We start from the raw sequence: 25,574 nt of genomic DNA on the forward strand, positions 1-25,574 counted from the left end.
GCTGTGTGTGTGGGTGGTGTGTGTGCACTCGAGTGAGGGGTGTGTGCTGTGTGTGTGGGTGGTGTGTGTGCACTCGAGTGCACACACACCACCCATACACCACACACACCCCTCTTTTGGCCAGAGATGTCTCTCTCTGCAGGTGGCAGTTAACGCAGACACTCATAACTAGCCAAAGCACTTAGAACAAATGACTGCTGAGTGCGTGTTCAGCCCTAAATGGACTTCTGAATCCCAAGGTTAGGGAACATTTCAGACGATGGGTAGAAAGACAATAAGAACTGAGGGATGGGGAAGGTGCTGTGAGATACTGTCTCTGGACATGCATGGCTGTTGCATGAATGAATTCCTAACAGTGGTGGTTGCCTGATTCCATCACAGATGGGGAGGGCTCATGAGGCAGTTAAGGCTAGGGAAGGGGAAAACATATTCTTCAGTGGCATGGCCACTGGTAGGCTGCCCTTGCTCAAGCAAATAACCTCCAATTAGGTCTGGTGAGATGGCTCAGAGGGCAGAGGCACTTGGCCACCAAGGCTGACGACCCGAGTTCAATCCCCAAAACCCATATGGTAAAGAAAAATCAACTTCCATACGTTGTTCCCTGGTCTCTACAAGCATGCAATCCTGCCCACCAAATAAATACGCGTATCAGTAAGCAGGCCCCACACCAATGCAAACACCTAGGTAGACGCAGTGGGCACAAAAAGAAAGCTATGAAAGGAACTAGGATTTGAGGAGGAGGTGGGGCATAAGACAGGACAAATGAGGGTATAGGGTCAAAGTACATATCGTGAAACAAAAAATTAATTAGAAGTTTAAGAACACTTCAGTATTTGTTTTGTTTTTGATAGAGGGTTTGTATTGTTTGAATGAGAATGGACCCCATAGGCTCACATATTTAAACGTCTGTTTCCCAGCCAGTGGATGTGTTTGGGAAAGGACTAGGAGGTATGGCCTTGTTGAAGAAGATATATCATTGAAGCTGGGCTTCGAGGTTTCAAAAGCCTTTATCAAGCTAGGCTCAGTCTTTCTCTCTGCCCATTGCTGTGGATCAGACACAAACTCCCAGCTACTGCTCCAACTCCATGCCTGCCTTCCTGTTTGCTGTCATGCTCTCTGTCATGAGGGTCATGGACTCACCCTCTAACTATAAGCAAGACCTCAATACTTTCTTGTACAGTTTTTCTTGGTCATGGTGTCTCTTCACAGCAGTAGCAAAGTAACTAAGACAAGGTAGGTCTCTTGCAGCCCAGACTGGACCTTGAATTCCTGATCTTCCAGGCCCCATTTCCCAAGTGCTAGGTTACTGGGTATACCACCACACCCAGATTGTTTATTTTCTTATTTTTATTTAAAGATTTTTGAATTATTTTTAATCATGTGTATGGGTATGTAAGTATGTACATGTGTGTATGGCTGCCCAAGGAAGCCATAGCCCTGAATCTCAGTTACAGGCCGTAGGGAACTGGACTCTGGAAGAGTAGTGCATGCTCTTCACCACTGGGCTATCTCTTAAGCCCAATTTATTTCTGAGCCAGGGTCTTACTCTGTAGCCCAGGTAGATCTTGAGCTCAATATGCAGCCCAGGACGGACCATAGGCTTCTGGAAACCCTTCTGTCTCGGCTCCTCAAGCGCTGAGATTGTAGGTATAAACCACAACAGACACTACAATTTTTGTTTTTAGTGTATTATAGCTTTACAATTCTTAAAACTCCTGAGGTACAGGTAATTAAACACTAGGTGGTATATATGTGCATTACTGCTTTGCAATAAACAGAACAGTGTAGCTTGGGGTCAGGGTGTAGCTCATGAGAGACTGTACATGTCTAGCAAGAGTTGGGTTTAACACCAGCTCTGCAAATAAATGAGTAAATAAATAAATGCACAAATATCTGACTACTCGTGACAGCTAACAACTGAAAAGAAGCCAGGCACCCACCAGCAGATAAACTGGTAAACAAAAGGCGGCATGACTCCGATGGCCTAGTCTACTTTAATACACTATTGAAACAGACTACACATTAATATTGAAGCCAACCATGAATGGCAGTTAAGTAAAATATTTGGTAGTTGACAAGGGTTGGAGGTACAGGGAATGACTACTAATGGGCTTCATTTGGGAAGGAAAAATTCTAAAATTTATTGTGGGGATGGCTACAGAACTCTATGAGTATAATAAAAACCAATGAACTTTATACTTTAAATGCAGTGAGCTGTGCGATGTGTGATCATATTTCAATAAGCATATCTGAATGAGTAATTTTCACATATCCTCTCTTGGATACAATAATTTTTTTAACACCTATAAACATTACTCTAAATTCCAAATGAGTTCTCTGTTTTCAAGGTAAATTCTGTACTGCCTTCCCTTATGAACACTGGTCTCTTGCATGAAACACCCAGCTTAGAGGAGGCTTTAATATTAGTTCCATGTTAGAATAACAACCTCTGTTGTAGAGGCAGTAGCAAGCAAGACCTTGCCTCCTACCTGCGGGCATGGCAGAAGTCATCTGAGTCCCTGCTTCGGGGGGAGAACAGTGAAGGCAGCCTTTAGAAAGCCATAGCTGAGGGAAAAGTCCTCACCCACAACTGACCAGAAAATAGGTGTGACGCATAATGCCAATCACCCTCCTACACACAACCTTTTCAGGCCAGGAGTTTGTTTGTTTTGTTGTTGTAGTTTCTAATTGCATCTACAAAGATTTTTTTTTTTATACTTTCAATTCCTACAGCAGCTATCAGTTTTGATCTGCTCGTAATTACAGAAAAAAAATTCCGAGTCACTGAAGGAAATGGGATTTAGAATGATCACTTTAAAGGCACCATTGTTGATAAAAAAGGCACCATTGTTGATAAGAACTTCTAGGTAAAGAACTAAGATTCCCTCAGTTGCTGTGTTTAAAAAAAAAAAAAATGATGCTCTAAGGTAAGAAGGCTTTGTTTGCATGGAAATCATCATTTAGATATTTTCCTACTCATTGCATTCAAAATGTGTTTGTTTTTACCATTGGTACAGCTGCTAAGTGGAGGTGTGTGTATTTAGGAACATAGGAAGCTAAGAGGAAAACACCGAAAAGCTTCCCTTGTTGACATGATACATCTACACCAAATGCCAGCTCAGCCTCCACACTGCACATGGCCAGGGTGTGCTGATAAGGCCCTAGCAACGGAAACTGAGAATATCTGGTTTCCTTGCATACACCTTCAAAACACTGTAAATAGAGCAGTTATTTGAACCACACAAAAAAGGCACACTTTCAAGAGAACTTACCTGTATTTTTCAAGGCAAGCTCGACTAACTCAATGGCAAGCACGTCATCTATTTTCCGAGTACCCTGAATGCAGCTCTCACAAGTGGATCTTTACTAAGTCACTGATCCAGCCCAGATAAAGCACACCAAAATGTCAGGGAGAAATGAACACCTCTTTCAATTTTCACCGTTAAATGATTACTTTTTAAAGTAAGTGTGGGCAAGAGCTCCCCCTAGAAGGCCAGCTCTAAACCATGTCAGTGACTTTCAGAGGATAGAGCAACACAGCAATAGAGCAGTGGAAAGAAAAAACTAGCACTCAGCACTGGCAATACCATGACTCTACACAAAGCCACTTGCAAGGAGGCCTCTTTCCAACGGGGGAAGACAGCAGCAACAGCAGTCAAAATTCTAACAGTCTGGAATATGTTTCCCAGCTCTGAGCAACAAAGCTTGGCACTCAACTGCATTGTGCCCGTGATGAGATCAGCATGAAAACAACCTCAACTCAAATCAGTTAAGTGGCTTAATACAAACCAAGTCAAGCACCTCACACAGTAACCTGATAGGGGGGAGAGATGGTCCAGCCAGCCATGAAGAGCATACACTGCTCTTGCAGAGGACTGTCATTTTTCTGCAGCACATACGTCCCGTGGTTCATAACTGCCTGTTGACTGCAGCTCCAAAAGATTTGATGTTTCTGGCCTCCCCAATCACACACACTCATGTGCACATACCCACACATACCCATAACTCAAAATGAAGCTTTAAATCTCTGACAGATGTATATGATATCCAATGGAAAAGGGCAGGGAGGGTGAGAGAGTTTAATTGTGTTGACTGGAGCCTGGGTCCCACCTCCTTTAGATTAAGAGATAATCTAAAGGCCTGCTGATCTGAATCCTATCTATCCCACTCAGCGTCTACCCCTGGCATACCCTGGGTATACCTTCTTCAGGCTCCACCCCTGGTAGACGTACCCTGGGTAAACCTTCTTCTGCATGGGTTAGCATACACACACCTCTAAATCAGGGACAGAGAAGTCAGATTCAGAAGTTGCAAGAGAAACTTGAAGCTTTAGTTTATGGATTCATTTTATGTGTGTGTTTATAGTGTCATATGTAATGCTAAGACATTTTCAGATGTTTTATATAAATGGAATCACGAAGTATGTAAACTTTTAAGATTTTTTTTCAATCTGCAAAATTTCTACAATTTACCAGCTGTATGATCAACAGCTTCTCCCATTCCCTTCCCATTTCCCACTCCCTGTGTCTGATTTATTTTTTCCGGTGTTTTGAGACAGGGTCCTCTATAGTTCAAGGACCTAAGCTTCGAACATACTACATAGCACTGATGGCCTTAAACTTGTGATCTCTTTTCACCTTATGTTCTGAATGCTAGGACTGCAAGCATGCGGCCATGTTCTGCAGTCCGTTTTTTTCACTGCTGCCAATCATTCATCAGAGTACATGAACCACAGTTTATTTAGCCATTCAATTGTTAAGGAATATTTGGGTTTTACCTAGATTTTGGCTATTACAAATAAAGCTGCTAAATATTGCTATAAAATGCTATAAACATTTGTATATCAGCTGTAAAATGCTATACACATTTGTATATCATGTATTTATGTGATCCTTGGTTTTAATTTCTCTCAAATAAATGGCCAGGATTTAGCTGTGTAAGAAAGTGTCAACTTATCTTCCAGAGTAGCTGAATCATCCTACATGGCCAGCGGCCACACTGGCGCACTGGGGCTTCTTCTCCTTTCCAGTGATTATCAGCACAGATCTTTTCATGGCGTTATCAACATATGCAAATTCTCTCTGTGTCACTTGACTATTTTCCAATTGGACTACTTATTAATGCCTTTATTGTTAAGTTTTGAGAGTTCTTATATTCTAGTAAATACTAGTATATCGCTTGTAAATAATCTTATTCTGATATGTAGCTTGCCTTTTCATCCTTTTTTTTTAAAAAGACAAAGTCTCACTATGTAGTCTCACTTGCCTGGAACCGAATGGCCTTGAGCTCAAGAGATCCACCTGCATACACACAGGAAAACATTCAAACATTAAATAAATAAATCCTAAAAAAGAAAAATGGTTCTGATAGCGACCAATTTATTAATTTTTCTTTTCATGAATTATGTTTTTGATATCAAGTCTAAAAACCTTTCGCTTTGTCCTTGGGGTTAGATTTCTCTACTTTTTTCTAATAATTTTAAAGTTTTGTTTCTTTTTAATAATGTTTTAATGTTTGTATGTGTGTGGGTGTTTTGCCTGTATGTATATCTGTGCACCATCTGTGTGTCTGGTGCCTCTGGAGAGCATAAGAGTGAACTGGATTCCCTGGAACTGGAGTTACAGATGATTGTGAGCTCCTGCGTGGGTGCTGGGAGTCAAACCCAGGTCCCCTGCAAAAGCAGCTGTGCTCTTTACAGCTGAGCCATCTCTATAGCCCCGAGTCTTATATCTTACACCTAGAACCATACGAAGGTAAATTTTGTATACCCTGGGAAGTTGAGACTGAAGTTTGTTTATTCACCTACAGTTGGTCATGTGTGATAGTACTATTTGTTGCAAAGGCACACTTCCTTCATTGCATTGCCTTTGCATCCTTGTCCAAAAGCAGCTGACATCTTTGTATGATTTTATTTCTGGTTCTAAAGCTACAGTCTTGGCGTTTCTTACTATTCCAGCCTCCACTGGAATTTCTTAGTCACTGCACTGAAATAGGAAGCCTTAACCCTGGTTACAGTGCTCCCTCCCATTCTAGTCCTTTTCAAAATTGTGACATCTGTTCTATGATTTTTGTTTTCTCATCTAAATCCTATAACATCTGTGTGTGTATGTGAACTTATTTTACACTGTGGTAAAATACATATAAAGGTTACCATTTTAACCTTTCTTATTTGCTTTTGGGTCATCTTACTGTGCTTCCCAGAGAGGCCCTACACTACTGACCTAAGAGCTTCTTATGCCTCAGGCTCGCAAGGAGGTGGGACCACGAGCGTCACTGTGCTTGGTTTCCCTTTAATCACTTAAAACATTTAAAAAATTATTTTGTTTTATATGTGTGAGTGCTTTGCCTGCATTTAGGTATGTATACCATGTTCAAAGGTCAGAAGATCTTGAATCTTCTGGAATTAGAGTTACAGATGGTTCTGAGAACCATGTGGGCACTGGGAACAAAAACCAGGTCCTCTGCAAGAGAAACAAGTGCTTTTAATTGCTGAATTATCTCTCTCGCCTCCATTTATACCACTTTCAAATTGTATAATTCAGTAACAGTAATTATATTCACAATTGTGTATAACACAAATATCTACTTCCAAACCTTTTCCCTCACCACAAACAAAAACTTTCTAATAATCTGGAGGCAGTGACTTTATTTTCTGCTCCCCAGTATCTGTCAATCTCCAATCTATATCCTCACTCTACGAACTTGTGTATTCTAAATATTTCACATAAGTGGAATCAAAACAGCATTTGTCCTTTAGTGACTATACCCTGTCACTAACAGTGCTTCCAGGAGGCAGCTCTCTCTTTTCACTGTGTTTTGTGGCTGTACTGAGTACCTGAGCTAACTGCCCCTGAGACTCTGGCCAGGTCCCCTGACTCTAACTTGTTGCAGAGTGCTGGGTTTAAGGTGCCACAACTGCATTCACCTCTGGGCCTTTACAGGTTCTGGGACTCAACGTGGGTCATCAAGCTTGTGAGTCGAGCATTTTTACCTGCAGAGCTATCTCCCCAGCCCATGTCAGGGCATATATCAGCTTTAGTCTTAGCTCCTTCACTTCTTTTAAAGATTGCATCGTATTTCACTGTACATATACACATTTTCTTTTTCTACTCATTTGTTGATTGGTCCTTGGATTATTTCCACCTTTATACTATTAAGAACGGTGCTACTGGGGACATTGATTTGTAAGAATGGTTTATACAAGAACAGTTGCTGCAATAATTAGGTACAAAGAAAGTGTGGACAAGTTTGTATTAATACATTTAAGAGAAGCAAATAATTCTCTAAGAAAAAAATGCCAAAATGATTCATTTAGAAAAAAAATAGAAAATATTCTAAAAAGTTGATTCAGCAAGATTTTTTAAAAGTCTCTATAAAGAAAATACTAGAAACAAATGACTTATCAAGTACAGATATTCATGTAATTTGTCTTTTTAATGGATGAAAATAGCTGGATATTATGGCACAAGCCTTTAATCCCAGGATTGTAATTACTAAAGATTAGTTTAGGTCAGTTAAGGCACTTGCTACCAAGCCTGACTACCTGAGTTTGATCCCCTGTCACCTTATCACAGAAGGAAAAAACTGAGTCCTGAAAGTTCTCCTCTCACCCACCCACACACATACACGCATACACACACACACAAAAAAAAAAATGTAATAAAAAATTTTCAAAGATTAGTTTAATTTAGCCTTGATATCAAAACCATAACAAGAATAAGGAAAGAAAATTATTGGACATTCTCCTAGATGCAAAATCAAACAGGTATTAGCAAACTGAATCTAATTATGCATGAACTGAGGAAATAATACATAATGCCCAAATTATAGCAGGAATACAATAGACTGGCTTGTGCAACAGGAAGAAGAGTCTTCATAGTCACTGGGGAGGGCAGTACAGGATGTCAGGACTAAGTTAATAAAGATGGCTATGCACGGAGCACAGGGATTTTGTGAACACCCAGGGAGAGATGTCAAGGCAACACAAATACTGCTGTGACATCTCCATGGAAGCCAGGCTGGAGACAGCACTGAGAAGCACTAGTACATGCCAGGAGATGAGTCACCCAGTAATCTCTGTGGATTGAAGCAAGAAGATCAAGGCCAGAACTGTAGCCTACCCCAGTGTTTAATGAAGTGAATTCCCAAAATGGCTGACCAGAAAACACAGAATGGAAGGGAGAAACACAAGACAATGCCTCAAGTGGGTTGTGTGTGACAGGACAGTTTTCAGATATGGTAAAGGAAAAAGCTATACTGTGCACTGACAAACAGATAGAAAGAGACAGAAAAAGAGTCTTTGCTTAAAAGACTGGCAGAGGAAGGAAACTGCAAGAGCAGAGGGAGAAGCAGTGAAGATGAAAAGTCCTGGGATCATCTAGACAGAAAAAGGAGCAATGGAAAAGACAATGTAAGTCCTGTCTTCATCCAAAGTCCCCTGGAGACATACCTGCAAGAACTAGGTTCCAGACCCATGCTGTTGATCGGTACTGACTTCTGAAGCTGACTGGGTGAAAATGCAAAAGACCCTGCCCAGAAGCTACACTTCCTTGACAGCACATTCAGCCAAAATGAAATAAGGAACAGGAAGTACTGAGGCAAGAACTTAAAGAACATGATTATAACAAGTCCAAACGGGCCATGGGTCTTGGATAGAGACAGTCGTCTCCTTGGACCTGAGGAGCAGGTTGACACCAAAAGTCACAGCAGGCAACACTAATCCTTGTGACTATCCTTCAGGTCACATAAACAGAGGCTCCATGAATTGCACAGGAGCCAAGTATCCAACCCCTGTCTGTCCAACTGCAAAGCTTGTCTTCACACAGCTGCTCATACTGTCTACTGCTGCCTCCTCTATCTACTTGAATTGTGACTATGATACCACTTTGATATCTCATGTCATGTATTTGTACTTTATTGGTTACATGTACTTGTTTCATTTATACTCAATTCCATAATTAAAACTGTATATTTCTAAAGGCTTTAACATAGCAAGTACTCAAAGAATAAATACATAACTACATGTTAATTAATTTGATTCTTTTTTTAATTTTTTTAAGGCAAGGTCTTGCTATGTTCTCACACTCAGGGTGATCCTCCTATGTTGGCTGTCCATGTCTTGGGATTTCAGAAGTGCATCACCTTGCATAGCTTTCAACTTGTTTTTAAAACTGCTCTGAAACTTTCTTCACAAGTGATGTGACACTCAGAATATTTTCTCTGAGTGTGCGCACATGCATGAAGGTATACATATGTGTACAAGCACACAGAGGCCAGAAGTCATTGGTGTCTTCCTCAATTAATCTCTACCTTATTTTATGGGACAGGGTCTCTTACTGACTCTAAAGCTCCCAGATTCATCCTGGACTGCCTGGCCAGTCCCCAGGATCTTCCTGTCTCCTGCCTCCCAGGGCTGGAGTGACAGACATGCACTGCATGTCCCACTTTTTATGAGAGTGCTGAGGATGCAATCCAGGCGCCCACACTTTGGCCCCAGGCTCTCCACTCACTAAGCACCTCCCCAGCCCCAACAACAATGCTCATGTGCTGCTCACAGTCTTATGCCAAAGAGCCTGCCAAGGCAAGGCAACACTGTGTCTTCCAGTCACCATGGATTCTGAGTGAGTGAATTTAGTCTTCACTAAAGAGATGTCTTCATCTCTACAAGAATGAGGGTAAAAAGCCGTTCTTACCTGAATTTTGATGGGCCAAGTAAAATTACTGACATAAACAAAGAAAGTAATGTTTGGATGGTTGCGAAAATCAAATTTCTCATTAGAGAAGCTATCTTTGTACTCCTTAATGTTGGTTTTGGAAACAACAGGCATCTCTTCTCCAGCCTGGGTTCCCGCTAGAAGGAAGCAAAGAAAGAAAATAAAGACTTTTTGGATCAGGGGCATGATAGAAAGAATCTTCCCTTATTAGTAATAAGGATAAGAGTTTATTGACCACTTACAATGTCAAAGGAATGGTCTTATGAGCACCGTCTCTAACCCATACAACAGCTCCCTATTCTTGTTTATAGATGAGAAAAACTTAAGTTCCAAGAAATCATTCAGTAATTCGTTTCATGAGTACCAGGTACACAAGTGATGCACGGACATACATGTAAGCAAAACCTCCACACACAGAAAACAGGCACTGGCATTCACTCTGAACGTAACACCTCAAGTCCTTTGTATTTCTTCTTCATACTGTCAGCTGTGACAATGTTCAAGGCCCCTGTACCAGGGACACCTATTCACCCATCACTTACTTTCTAAGCAGAAATGTCTTCAAGTCTCAACAGAGAAGAAGGTGCTCAAGCAACCACTCAGTCCTTCCTTCTGCTACCAGCAACCACTGCATTCAGGTCCTAACTAGTGTAACTCAGTTTCCAAATGGTCCTACCATATCTTATATACTCCATTGGCCAAGAACATGAGCATGTACAGACTCAAGAAAAAAAAAAAAGCATTTCTTTATGCATGAGTTAAACTTCAAGCTCTACAATAAGTACTTCCTTTATTTTATTTATTCCTTGTAATACTCTACAATTCAGGCATAGTTATAAATGTGGCCCAGAGTATTTGTAGATGTCACATTGCAATATAAAAGGGTTGCATACCCTTGTACATAGTAAGGTATTTTAACTGCATCATTTTATACAGAAGGAAACTGGATCAGAAAGTTTAGGTAACTTGGGTCTAGAGCAAGATGGCTCAGCAGTTAAAAGCACTGGTTGGTCTTCTGGGACCTGGGTTCAATTACCAGCACCAATGTAATTGCTCACAGTTGTCTCAACTCCAGTTGGGGGTGGGGACCTGATGCCCTTTTCTGGCCTTCTCAAGCACTGCACATACATGTATACTTGCATACATACAGGCAGAGGCAAACACTTATAAGACAAAACAAACAAACTTAAACAACTTAACAAGAAAACAAAGCTTAGGCAACTTCTTCAACTCCACAGTCCAGGTAATTTAAAACCTAGGTCCAGCTACAGAGTTGTCAAGTTATGGAGAAGCTATTGATCCTAACTGCTGCACCAGGGCCATCAGAATTTTAGTGAGTCACTGTCAGGTGAGCCAGAGGGAAATGCTGTGCTGTTAGGAGTTGGTGTGAGTCCACCTCTACATATTAAAACCACTCTTCATTTAACGAGCTTTCATTTCTTAAAGCTATGAGTGATTTTAATTTTTCACCTGTGAAGCACAGACACAGACACAGAGATGACCATAGTGGTACAAGGTGGCAGAGAAAGAGCATAAGGGGGGGTAGCAAAGCAGGGCGACCACCCAACAAACCTGAACCAACAGTGTTGGAGGCAAGCACTGTGATTACTCATCCCGAGTAATCTCAAGGTCTAGAGAGGAGTTTTACATGCTTGCTCAAGATGCCATGGCTGCTAGGTGGTAAAGGTGAATGCTGAGTTCATTTATCTATCTTCAGAGCCCTGCTCCCCAACTCCTACACAACATTTGCCAATCCATCATTTCTTTAGGTGTGTCTTTACCTGAGAAGCTGGTAGCCCAGGTGATGTTGAGGTTGAAGTTTTTAGAGGCATTGATGAACATGTCCAAATCCCTGTTTTGCTGATGAAGAAATGCATATAATTAGAAAATAGTTAATACCTTTCAGATTTTAAGATATAGCAACAATCAGGTCTTACTATTCTCAAACACCTTAATTACAGACTACTTTACATGTCAAGAGATATGCATGTTTATGCAAAGAGGTGACATTTCTTGTCAGTTTTCCTCAACACAAGCAATAAACTGAAGATAACATTTAATTTGCCTTCCAGAGAAGTGTAGAATCCAGTGCTTTATCAGATGTCAGCTGAATAAAAAAAGATCCTCACCTGCCCTCTGTCAGAAATAACTATTAATTAAATACATAATTAAAATATTAATATAAAACAAAGAAAATCTTTCTCTCACTAAAATTATTATAAGAGAAATATGTTTGAGTACGAAGCAATTCAAAGAGCCAGTTTCATTTTGATTCTTGGTTTTGATGAGGTTTTATCTCTGAGGCTCCATGGAGCTGGACAGAAGTCACTGTGCTAGGTAAATTCTAATGCTGTTTTTAGTTTTCACTGAAATTTCACTAACAAATCTTTCTTGGGGCCTGTGATGCTTTGAATGAAAATGACCTCCACAGACTCATATTTAAATGCTTGGTCCCCAGTTGACAGACCTGTTTGGGAAGGATGAGGAGGTGTGGCCTTGTCACTAGAGGTAGGCTTTGAGGTTTGAAAAGCCCAAGCCTCTCCCAGTTAGCTTTCTTTCTCTGTCTTCTACTTGAGGGTCAGATGTGAGCTCTCAGCTACTACACCAGCACCATGCCTGCCTACTGCCATGTTCCCTGCTGTGATGCTCATGGAATCTAACCCCCTGGGATTGTAAGCACCAAATTAAATGCTCTCTTTTAAAAGCTGCCTTAATCATGGTGTTCTGTTCCACCAATAGAAAAGTAATTAAGACAGGACCAAATAATTATCTTTGCAAGGTAATCAGATACTATATTATTTTTTGGAAAAAAATTATTTTATTTGTATTGCTGTTATTGCCTGTATGTATATATGTGTACCTTGTGCATGCCTAGTGATGGAGAAAGTCAGAGAAGGGCATGAGATGTCCGGAACAAGAGATACGGAAGGTTGAAAGCTATCATGAGGGTGCTGGGAATGGTACCTGGGTCCTCTGCAAGTGTATCTAATGCTCCTAACCAGTGAGTCATCTCTCTAGCCTTATATGCTGTATTCTTATATTTTACAAATTGGCCCAACCATACTGGAAATGTTCATTTTAAAAAAGTATTTAGAACAGGTTAGAAAGTTAAGATTTCTTTTTTAACTGTTGTTTGAAAAAAAATGTTGTTTGATAGTTATACCACGAAACCACAATGAAAATATTTTCAAAATGTGATTTCCAAATGAGATATTTCTTTCACAAAGCAGAAACTGCATTCAAGAAAACCTTGTCTTTTTTGCAAGGGCAGATCTCTGCTTACTTATTTATATTAACAAGTGCCTGCTGACAGCTAACAACTATGTCTTTCCATAAGAAGGACTAAAATCCTTGTCATTTTGTAAAAGATACACAACATATTTGGACAAATCTAGTAAGAGATCTGTCATAAAACACAACAAAATAGGGGAATGAAGAAATATCCAAACACTCGCAAGATCAGCAGCTACCTGTTGACAAGCATTACATTCTGCAGTGTTGATTTGTTTTGACAGACTCTGATAGGCCAGGTTGCTCTCCCCTTACTATGTAGCTGAAGCTGGCCTGGAGCTGCCCTCCATCTCAGAAGTGCTGGTACAACACATATAGTTACCATGACTGGCTATTTGTTTATTTTAAAAAATAAAACAAACACTATTAATTACAGCCTGGAAGACTGAGCCTTTTTTATTTTTCTTAAGACTAAGATAGTCAAATTCCACTTGTGGTACTTTGCTATAAGCTCACCCTAGGATCTTAAAAAGAATACAGTCAAGGTGCTCAAGAGATGCACAGCATGGGGACCTGAGTTTGGATCCGAAGTACCCATGTAAAAAGCCAGTGTGCAGTGTGGTCCACTGCCGAGGAAAAGGCAGGAAGATCCAAGGGGTCTACCCGACCTTGCTTCCAAAAAGTAAGGTGGAAAGCAACAGAGTGATGCCTAAGGTTGACTTCTGACCTCTACTAGCACAGGAATGGGCACACATATGTATGCACACATATACCTCCTCACACATAACTCACACAGCCATTCAAATGATGCACCTAAGTGCCAAAGAAAGGGGCTAATGGTTAAAAGCACTTGCTGCTCTCACAGAGAACTAGGGTCCAATTCCCAGGACTCACATAGCTGCCCATAACCATCTCTAACTTCAGTTCTAGAGGATCCAATGCTCATTTCCTGCCTTTATAGGGCACCAGGCACACATACATGTAGGCAAAACATCCATAAACATAAAAAAATAATTTAAAAAAGTTAAGGTACTGCTCCAGATTCTTTTAATAGAGTACTTTAATTCAAGATCACTTACATTTACTTAAAGAGCTGTTCACTCTTGCGGGCTCAAGAAATGGCCAAGTAGTTAGGAGTACTTATTACTCTTGCAGAGGACCCTGGTTGGTCCCCAGCACCCATACAATGGCTCACAGTGGTCTGTGACTCCAGTTCCAGGAGATCTGATACCTATTTCTGGCCTCTACACACACTGCACACACATGATGCACAGGTATATGAGTGGGTAAAACATTCATAACACAAATAACATAAAAATAAATCTTAAACTGTTCACTCAATAATGTCTTCTAGTCTGCTTTTTAAAATTTTATAATTAGAAACACATTCCTAATTTAACAGTAAACACACCATGAATATTATTCTACTACTTAAAAACATTCAGTACTCTTTGCCTTCTAAGGGGAAAGAAGATAAAATGTAGATTCTAAATATTACCTTGTTCCCTGAGGAACTACTAGCAGTTTAAGATTGCGTGAGGAGAGGCAGTCATTGTCTTCAGTGGTACAGTTACTGATGAGGTATCCATGCTCTGGTAAGTAACCTCCCACCCATGCTCTTGCAGTCAGCAGTAAACTAATTAAAACACACACACACACACACATACACACACACACACTCGAGGGAAGGAAGGTGACTTGTTGGAGAGAAGACAGACTAAGTATGAGGGAGATAAAGGAGGGTAATAGAGGTTTTGAATATCATCAAAGCATTATATACACATATAAAACTGTCAACAAGTAAATGAAAAAAAATACTTTTTGATACTGCTCTGCTTCTATGTAGTACTTCTGTCCAGGATGACGAAGAAAAGGACCCATACAAAATTCAACACAAACAAGACAGCTTAAATAAAATAAAATAAAACACCACCACCAACAACAAAACGCTTACTTCATCAGGAGTAGCCACAAAGTTGATGGCTGTGTAATAGCGGTCGTCTTCCTGGGACAGGCTAAAAGTGAACTGATAGTCAATGAGAAGGGTATCTACGGAAAGAAAGAATACATAAAAATGATGCAGGAACATCACACCACACACAGTAAGAATTTAAAAAAATAAGAACTGATACAAAATAAAACAGGTCTCTGGTGGCACAATTTGTTTTTCTCAGAAATTCAACAGCTATGAACAGATACTAACTTACCTATCTATCCTCAAGATTTTTAAGACTGGGTCTCATGTTGCTTAGGCTGGTCTTCAATTCCTGACCCTCCCTCAGCTTCCCAAGTTATAAGCTTGTGCCACTAATGGCCAATTCTCATAGATTTTCCAAAAGAAACCAAATCTTTGCAGTATCCTTTGAAATATCTGGCAAACCTTCCTTACCAAGACCCTGACTGAGATTTTGGCTCAAATCTAACTTATCTACAAATATTGAGTAACTATACAGGCTATTTTTTGCTTAAGGATATAAAAGTATCAACTAATGATATAATAGAAAATAGGATTTCTTGGGAAAAGGGTTGATGCAAAGCCTGGGACAAAGAATATTATTATTTTAATACAGGAAAGAAGAAAACAGTTATATGCCACTGTGATGCAGCTTCAAAGAGTGCTTACTGAGCAAACTGATTCAACCTTAAAGTCTGCTGCACAAAACAACAATAAAAACCTGGCTTAAAAATGGACAAAAGAGAAGCCAAATGTGTTGGCACACACCTTTAATCCCAGCATTTGGGAGGCAGAGGCAGGTGGATCTCTGTGAGTTCCAGGCGAGCCAAGACTGTTACAAAGAGAAATCCTATCTCAAAACACCAAAGCAAACAAACACACACACATAAACAAACAAAAAACCCCAAAACAACAACTATTTAAACAACATACTAAATGATTTTCCAAAGTGACTATAACATTTAACATTCTCATAAACTATATGAAGGTCCTAGTTTCTCAAGATTCTTGCTGAAACGACAGACTTCAATGTGCCAGATTTGAATTTTTCAATCTATTTTCTGCTTATAGATTTTAATCTTTAAGAACTGACCTATTTCTCCAGCCACTATGGTACTAGGGGTACTATCAATAATTATCTGAATTGGCTTTAAACACTCTCCTTTTTCTGTCTGGTGAGGTCAGTTTTTTTCCCCCCCGTGTGGTTAATTGAAGAAGAAAGCTTATTACAACAGATTTCATGCAAAACCAGATTATATCTGTCTTCTACTATGCCATGCAACTAGTTTTTTGTGGATAGGAATGTGTGCTGGCCAGAGGTCACCCTGGGGTGCCAGTCATCAGGTGCCACCCACCTTGTTGTCTGAGACAGTGACTCCTTAGCCTGGACTGTGCCCGTGAGCCCCCCACCCCCACCCCTGCACACACACACACCTGGCTCTCTGCATGGGTCCTAGGTATCAAACTCAGGTTCTTTACCAACTGAGCTACCTCCCCAGCCCAGTGTTAGCTTCTGATTAGTCAACTGAGGCCTGTATCTCACTATGTGCTTTTAAATATATAACACACCAATCACAATACAATAATGTAGCATATTTTTGATGTGTTTATTTTTTTTAATTTTTATTAATTACAGTTTATTCACTTTGTATCCCAGCTGTAGCCCCTCCCCCATCTCCTCCCAAGAGCACCCTCCCTCCCTCTTCTTCTCCTATGCCCCTCCCCCAGTCTAATGATAGGTGAGGTCCTCCTCCCCTTCCATCTGACCCTAGTTTATCAGGTCTCATCAGGACTGGCTTCTTTGTCTTCCTCTGTGGACTGGTAAGGCTGCTTTCCCCTCAGGTGGAGGTGATCAAAGAGCCAGCCACTGATTTCCTATTATTGGGGAACTCTCTTGAACACTGAGCTGCCATGGGCTACTTCTGTGCAGAGGTTCTAAGTTATCTCCATGCATGGTCCTTGGTTGGAGTATCAGTCTCAGAAAAGACCCCTGTGTCCAGATTTTTTGGTTCTGTTACTCTCCATGTGGAGCTCCTGTCCCCTCCTGGTCTTTCTATCTCCCCCTTCTTTCCTAACATTCCCTGCACTCTGCCCAAAGTTTGACTATGAGTCTCAACATCTGCCTCGATATCCTGCAGGGTAGAGTCTTGCAGAGGCGCTCTGTGGTAGGCTCCTGTCCTGTTCCCTGTTTTCTCCCTCTTCCGATGTCCATCTCATTTGCTTTTCTGAATGAAGTTTGAGAATCTTACCCAGGGTCCTCCCCCTTAATTTGCTTTCTTAGGTGTACAGATTTTAGTATGATTATCCTATATTATATGCCTAATACCCACTTATAAGTGAGTATATACCATGTACGTCTTTCTGCTTCTGGGTTACCTCATTCAAGATGATCTTTTCCACCATTTGCCTGCAAATTTCATGACTTCTTTGTATTTAATTGCTGAGTAGTATTCCATTGTGTAAATGTACCACAATTTCTGTATCCACTCCTCAACTGAGGGACATCTGGGTTGTTTCCAGATTCTGGCTATTACAAATTTTTCTTTTAAGTGTAATTGTCTTCTTACTCAGTTTTAAGTATGTTTTCTATCTTGAAATGTGACATGGTAAGTTATGTTTTCTCTATATCCTCGTCTTAAGATCCCTATCAATGAAAGAGGGCAGGCGGGATTGGAGGAGACGAGGGAAGGGACTACAGCTGGGATACAAAGTGAATAAATTGTAATAAATAAAAATAAATTTAAAAAAGAAAAGATCTTTATCAAATATAGAAATTGTATGGGCAGGTGTGATGGCATACAACTTTAATCCCAATACTCAGGAGGCAGAGGCAGGCAGATTATTGTGAGTTCAAGGTCAGCCATTCTACAAATTGGGTTCTAGACCAGCTGAAGCTACTCAGTGAGACCTTTGTCTTAAATTTAAAGGGGTGGTGGAACAGAAATGTGGGATAGCAGAGAGGGCTCAGCAGTTAAGAGCACTGGCTGCTCTTTCTGAGGACTCAGGTTCATTACCAGTACCCATATGGCAGCTCACAACCGTTGGTAACTCCAGATACAGGGAATCTGACACCCTCTCTGGCCTTCAAGGGCAATAGGCATGCACAGACACAGACACACACCACAAAACATCCACATGCATAGAATAACAAGAAAAAAAACTTTAAGGGAAAAAAGCGTAAATATTATTTGAGAAAGGTTTCACACTATGTAGCCTAGATAGGCCTCAAACACATTATCCTCCTGCCTCAGCATCTCAGGTGCTGGGATTATGAGCATGGGCCCCTACACCCTGCCTGGGGACTGAACACAGGACCTCTCAAGGCAAGCACTATACTACTGAGCTGTATTTGCAGAACCAGTTTTTAAAAATGAAAGTTTTAAATTTTGATAAAGTACACAGTAACATCTTCTTTGATAAATGAGTTTTAGAATCACAGCAAAGAATTCTATAGGCCTGGTAGTCCCAACTACTTGGAAGCCGATGTAGGAGGTCTCAACTTATGACTTGCCCAGGCTATAGAAAGGTACTTTTCCTTCCTAAGGTCAAGACCACCCCCACTTTCTTCTACAATTTATATATGCATTATACTGCCTATGTCAGAGATTACTTTCTTTTTCTCTTGTTCTAGAATACAGAACCTACAATATAGATTCTCATAGGAAAAAATATTTATCATAAACCTGGTTACCTTCCCAGGTTCACTTTTTACTCCAAGGTAAAAAGTGATGTTTTATTTATGTGTTCCTAACGATGTTTTAAACACAAATCAGCTCCAGAGAGAATGGTGAAATGTCACCTGTATTTTAGAAATTCTTTCACCGTTTTCTCTCTTGAAATGTGACATGGTAAACTACACTAGGCAATGGCTAATGAGGTAAGCTTTCGAGGGAACTGAAATGAGGAGATCCAGGAAAGCATATCCCTGCTAACTGCTATGGACCAAATAGCAGAAACTATGACCACAATTAAAATAGTGTTCACCAAGTCAGGGTCACACCTATGAGCACCTGAAATATCCCTCAAGCATTTACCATTCTCAGACCATGTTAAAAAAAAGAGATGTAGTTTTGCTCAACTACTCTTTTTCTAGAAACAAGAATTAGAAAACTTACAATAACATGTTCCTTTGAGAGGGTTTCCCTGGTATCGATTTTCTACCTCACATCTACGGAAAAAAAAAAAAAAAAAAAAAAGAATTATTTTCTATTGATATTTAAAGCACAGAATTTATATTTATTTTCAACCCAAGCAGATCCTCTTACACAAACTGTATCATTATTCAGGTCAGACAGACTAATCTACTTTCATGATTTTATCTGCTAATTGTTCAGCAGTTTACATCAGCAACAGTATAAAAAGAATGGATAAACAAATATTTACTTACCCAAGGACATATATGTAATAATGCTAGATACTACTTATAAAGAAAAATCACATTTTCTTTTTTATGTGGATTGAATATTCTTCTAAAAGTGTAGCTAAAATAATTTTTCAGCATTTGTTTCTCATTTCTATCCTGTTCTTCTTATACAAACTAATCTTACTCTTTTTTTTTATTTATTTTTTCTTTTTTAGACAGTTTTCCTATGTAGCCTTAGTTGGCCTGGAACTCAATGTAGTCTCTAATGCTCTGCAACCACTAGCCAAATTAAATACTTCCTTTTGCCTTGGTTGTGGTATTTTATCAGAGCAATGAACTGAGACAACCTAGCTAAAGCAAAAGAGGCAAACTTGCAAATTAATCCACTCAAAGACCCTGGGAATCTAGGGCAACACAGCACAGGCAAACAGGTGGCTCTCAGGGTTCAGGCAGCTTCAGGCCCATGGCCCTCACTGGACAGAGTGTGGTACTCACAGCTGGCACTCTTCTCCCTTGACACCCTTGGTGGTACAGAAGCACTTGCCGGTGTTGGTGTTGCACAGTGATGCATGCCCGTTGCACTTGCATGCTGGGGAGAAGGAATGGAACACAGGTCACAAGCAGCTTGATGGATTAGTACCATAGACAAAATCATTTAGCCTGAAATGGGTTTGGAGGAAAGACAGACTAAAGTAAGAGGAATCACTGAGTAAGTTTCATTATTTTTCAGCTAATAATTTATTTCTAATAATATAAAGATGACATTAAAGGGACTACCATTCAAGATAGGGGGAAAGAAAAAGCTATTTTCTGCCACCATCTGGAGAAATCACTATTTCTATCTTTGTGGCAGACTTTCAGTATAATGTTTCTTTGTTCAATAAATATTTAAGAGCGTTTCTAGTATGCCATGTGACAGGTCCTTGTCCTGTGGAGATGATGTGGGTGGTGACTTCCCTCTGCCTCGTCTTGGGGATCTTCTCTATGTGGTCACATTTTGAACCACATTCATGAGGGTTCAGAACTGATGGCGTTCCCTAATCAAGGTAAAACTTCAGAGGCCCTGCAGTACTGGCCACCCTTGTTTTACCTTCTCTTTTACTGTTGAGATTTGTTTTTCTGGGAATAATGAAAACTATAAGGCTGGAGAAAAATAAAATCACTGAAAGAAACCTTTCAGTGCAGAGATTATCAGAATGAATGCAGCAGTTGGAAACTCTTTCTCTAAGTATGGTTTTGGTGCACTGCATTAATAAAAATCAGTCTTGTCAGTTCGCTTGCATTTGAGTCCACTGTCTTCCATGTAACTCTGAGAATGAAACTTAACTTGAGACCTGTTTCCTTGTCTAAATGGTGTGGACAGTAATGCTATCCACCTCACAGGACAAATGTGAGGATTAAAGGGTATATGTATGGCATCTGAAGTAGTAGGCATGCAATACATCAAGGTCAAAGCACCATTTAAAAAATTTTTTATTTTAATTTAAAAATGCATGTCAAGATTCAATATATATTCTTACCAATAGTATGTTAAACAACAACAACAACAACGTTTTCTATTATGAACCAGGACTCTGAAAAGCACAGCAAGGTTCCAGACAACTATACAAGGACCCTGCAGAAACTAGAGAGGAAAACGGGATTTTTCTAGAGGCAACTGAGGACAAAGGATGGTCACCTGAAGACACAAGCAGGCTGGTTGTTAAGACCAGCACCTACTAGATATGGCTCCCAACTAGTCTACATTTCACCGCAAGACTTTCAGAAGGCTACTTGATTTGGGAGATAAAAACATCCAGTTCTTGAGTGGCAGTCACTACAAAGTCATAATACATTTATTATTCAGTAATATTTAGTGTTTTTATAATTACCTAATAGGTTTGAGCAAGATGGAAAGCTAGGGGAAATTACAGGGACATAGAAAAGGCAAAGAACCCCTGACCCTAGCCTTGCGAGACTCCCACTTACTGAGAAGCAGGATTCCAGGACAATTAATATTTGCTGTGAAGACTGATGACACAGAGATGGTATTCTTTTCATAGATGAGTATTTTATGCTCAAGTAGCCATGACTAAGACTTAAGGCCTGAGCGTAAATGATGCTGGGTAGGGCCTTCTTCCCTTCCCAGACATCACCTAAGAATCTCAAACAAGACAGTTAACTTTGCCTTAACGATGTCCTACCTCCCTGTACCCCGTGATCAGCAAGCTTTTCTTACCTCCTATAATCCTGCCAGGTGTCCCTCAGAAACCACTGTGATCACGCTTGGGTTTCTCAGTTCCTCTTTGAGGGTAACAGACTTAAAGGCCATCAAAATCCTATATATGCCTATTGTAGCGAAGCCTATACACATACTCCACAGGTCTTTCTTTCTAAGTGCTTTTCTTTCTCTCAACCCTTGTACATTAAAATGGTTTGGTTTTTTGTTTGTTTGGTTGATACCTGTGTCTCCACTTTCCAAGTGATTACAGGGTATGACACATAGTAGGCTTATACAATGGTAGGGATTGAACCCTGGGCTATATGCATGCTAGACAAATGTTCTAACAGTTAAGCCATCTCTCTAGCCTTAAATACCTGTTCTACACTACCTAGCCCATGGTTTTCGATATCAAAGTCAAAGACCTAGCTTTAACTGATGTGATCTGAGGGCCCACAAAGACAAGCAGCTGTGCCCTCCGTGGCACATTTTTTAAGACATGGTACTGAACACCTTATAGCCTGAGCAGGAATGTTACTTAGGAGTGGGAAATGACAGCACACAGGTAATGATCACATGTTGATGAGCTGCTGACATATCAAGCACTGCTCTGTCTTAATCTCCAGAACCACACCCTAGAGAGGGTAGAGATACCCAGCCAGAATACCTTCTCACTCCTGGCTGGCTTGGAATCGGTTTTGAAGGGCCACAGTAAAGAATCCAGAGGTGGGATCTGATAAAGATGTCTTTTTTTTTTTTTTTTTTCCTGAGGGGACATTCAGAGGCATGTGCATACATGTTTGTGTATGCAAAGGTCGGAGGCTCATAGTGGGTATTCACCCCACACCTCTTTGAGACATGGTTTCATGTAGCCTGGGCTGGCTCTGAAGCCATTACATAGCTAAAGACAATCTTAAAGTTGTGAGCCTCCTGACTCCCTTTGTGAGATTTTTCTCAGCCTGAGAACTTTCTTAATTAAAGTTTACAGGGTCTTTCAACTACAGCATTGATAATATTTTCAATTGTATACCAGAGCAAATAAAAAGAGTTCATACATGTGACTACTTAAAAACACATTAACTTATGTTCTAACGTAGTAGCCTATGGCTTTCAGATTTCAGACTTGAATAGGGAAACTTCATATCTTAAGAACAGCCTGCGAGGCTGGACACTTGGGAGCTGCAGGCAGGAGGACAAGGAGTGCAAACTCACCTTCAACTCCCTCAGAGCCTGTCTAAAAACAAATAAAACCAAACCCAAGCCATCACAAAGACCGGGGTCCTGAGGTCAGGTGTCACCACCCCCACCCCCAACACAAACACCCACCACTGCAGACTTGGGCACAGCCAGGTGCTGCAGTTTCTGGGGGAAGTACAGTTCAGAAGAGAGTTCCCCTGGCTGTCACAGTTTTTCAAATGTACCTCAATTCTGAGGCTTCCAGCAGAAGACTTTTTTTAGACGCCTCTGTGCTACTTCTTTATGGAGGAAGGAAACTGAAGATACTGTCTTCATTCTGACTCAGAATGCCCAGAACTTCCTCTCCCCAGCTTTTTCCTCTCTCACCCCACAATGCTGCTCTCCTGGCACCCTCCACAGTGAGATGACCACCCATCCCAACACTGTTCTGTTTGACTTGAGCTGATGTGCTTCCATGGGGGTAAATGAAACAAAGACAGTTAGTACCTTCTCTGATTTTAGCTCCTTGTTTATACTTCTGCTGAATGTAAATAAAAGCCTAACTCTTTCTCTGTTGGTTTGTTGCTTTAGCTAGCTGCTTCCAAACCCACAAGTTTAGCATTTTTTTCTCTCCCCTCAGTTGAACTGATTTTAAATTTTTATTTAATGTACATTAGTGTTTTGTCTGCATGTATGTCTATATGAGGGTGTTGGATCACCAGGAGTTACAGAGAGTTGTGAGCTGCCATGTGGGTCCTGGGAACTGAACCTGTGTCCTGGAAGAGCAGTTAGTACTCTTAACCACTGAGCCATCTCTACAGCCCCTCAGCTGAACAATGTAACCTAATTAAGAAGGGAGGTATCCCAAACCAAGAGACCTTTTCCCTTTAAGATATTTAAGTCAAAAGCAAGTGCTGTACTGCTCCACCTGACTTGTGACTGACAAACTTGACCAATGTGACTTACGCTGACATTTGCCTCCATTGGTTGGGTCTCCATAGAAGCCAGATATGCAGGTCTCGCAGTGCTTGCCTGTGGTCAGGTTCTCACACTTCTCACAGATGCTCTGGTTAACACACCTGCTGTGTCCATTGCACTGGCAAGCTGAAAGGCAAAGAATCTTAAGTTCTGTTTCTCCCACAGGAGGGAGGAGTGAGTAAACCTCACAGATACTCTAAGTGTTAAATCATCAGAACTAGTAAAGCACAGCTTTCTGTGCCTATATTCCAATGACTAGGACCCTCTGTGGCAGGAAGTGTAGCATCTCTGATCCTGTGGACCGATCTTGCTTAAGCCCAGAAGTTTCAGGCCAGTCTGGGTAATATAGTGAGATTCCCACCTTAACAAAAAAAAAGTGTTTGTTTTTGTTTTTCAAGACAGGGTTTCTATGTGTATCCTGGCTGTCCTGGAACTCACTCTGTTAAATAGGCTGGCCTCAAATTCAGAGAACTGCCTGCTTCTGCCTCCCAAGTGCTTAGATTAAAGGTGTGGGACATCACCACCCAGCTCCCACCTAAAACCCCCCCTTTTTTTTTTCCAGTAAATAAAAATAAAGAGAGGAAAAGAGCTGGGTGTGGAATTCAAAGCCACCCTTTGCTACATAGCAAGTTTGAGGCCCGTCTAAAAGATATAAATAAAAGAAATCAAGGTTCACTAAAAACTAATATGAGAAAATAAAAATATCAAAACCAAATTAGTCTTAAAAAACCCAAAATATATTGTCGAAGCAAGGTGAAAGTCCACAGCAATATAAAAATAATTTTTGTTGTTATTCATTGTAAAAACTCATGCTTGCAAATAAACTGGTATTTGAATAATACAGAGATGAGGAGGAAAAAAAAATCTAACACAATCCCACTACCCAGAAAACATGGTTCATGTTGGTATTATTCCTTTGAGAATTTTTAAAGATTAACTTTTCTTCTTCTTCTTTTTTTAAATTCAGTAATAGTGAGTGATTTTAACACCCTACCGTCTCCAATAGGTATATCATCTGGAAAAAAAAAAAATAAGCAGGGAAACCTAAGAATGAAATGATTTCTTTTATAAAATGGATCTGACAGATATCTACAGACTATTCCACCTAAATGTCAAAGAATATACATTCTCCTCTGCAGCACACAGAAGCACATCCTGGGACACAAAGCAAATCATAACACACACAGGGAATCTATGCACCCTACCTGTCCATATGTCATAAAAATCAGCCAGGCAGTATTAACACACACCTTTATCCCAGCACTTGGGCAGCAGAGGCAAGGTGGATCTCTGTGAGTTCGAGGTTAGCCTGGGCTATTGGGAGAGTTCCAGGACATCCCGAGCCACACACAGAAATCCTGTCTCAAAAACAAACAAACAAATAACAAAAAAACTTAAAAATCAACAATAAACATCTATTAAGTGTATCACTCATGGAGACTAAACAATTCATTACTGAATAATAAATGGGTCAAAGAAAAATAAAAATATTCCTGGAACTAAATTAAAATGAAAACACAACACAACAAATTCCCTGGGACACATTAAAAGCAGTTCTAAGAAAAAAATTAATAGTCCCAAGTGCCTCACTAAGAAATCCAAAAGAACCCAAAGAAGTGACGTAATGATGAAACTGAAACTTCTGGAACAATAATAACTAAACCCAACCCAAGCCTAGTAGATGGCAAGAAATAATAAAAATCAAAGAAGAAATCAGTGAAATAGGAACAAAGAAAACAATATAAAAAATTAATGAATCTAACAGCTGGTTCTTTAAGGAGATAAAAAGACCAAGAGATTTTTGGCCCAACTAACCACAAGAAAGAAATTAACAGAATCAAAAACAAACAGGGAAACAGACACCAAAGAAATACAGAATGTTATAAAGAAATACTTTACAACCCATATTCCAAAAGAAAGAAAGAAAGAAAGAAAGAAAGAAAGAAAGAAAGAAAGAAA

At 40.2% G+C, this 25,574-nt stretch overlaps 1 protein-coding gene across 1 annotated transcript in view; it reads right to left on the reverse strand.

The window, feature by feature from the left end:
* The window catches only part of Atrn (attractin), a 134,945-nt gene that overhangs the window by 28,673 nt on the left and 80,698 nt on the right, over positions 1-25,574 (reverse strand). The window contains exons 19-24 of the mRNA XM_055610688.1: positions 23,604-23,741; positions 19,757-19,850; positions 19,014-19,066; positions 14,899-14,993; positions 11,495-11,573; positions 9,693-9,850 (exon numbers count right to left, since the gene is read on the reverse strand). Of these exons, the coding sequence (XP_055466663.1) occupies positions 9,693-9,850; positions 11,495-11,573; positions 14,899-14,993; positions 19,014-19,066; positions 19,757-19,850; positions 23,604-23,741 (617 nt within the window). The remainder of the gene's footprint in view (positions 1-9,692; positions 9,851-11,494; positions 11,574-14,898; positions 14,994-19,013; positions 19,067-19,756; positions 19,851-23,603; positions 23,742-25,574) is intronic.

This window comes from Psammomys obesus, unplaced genomic scaffold (genome assembly GCF_907164565.1).
Source record: "Psammomys obesus unplaced genomic scaffold, mPsaObe1.curated_primary_1811, whole genome shotgun sequence".
Lineage (NCBI taxonomy): Eukaryota > Metazoa > Chordata > Mammalia > Rodentia > Muridae > Psammomys > Psammomys obesus.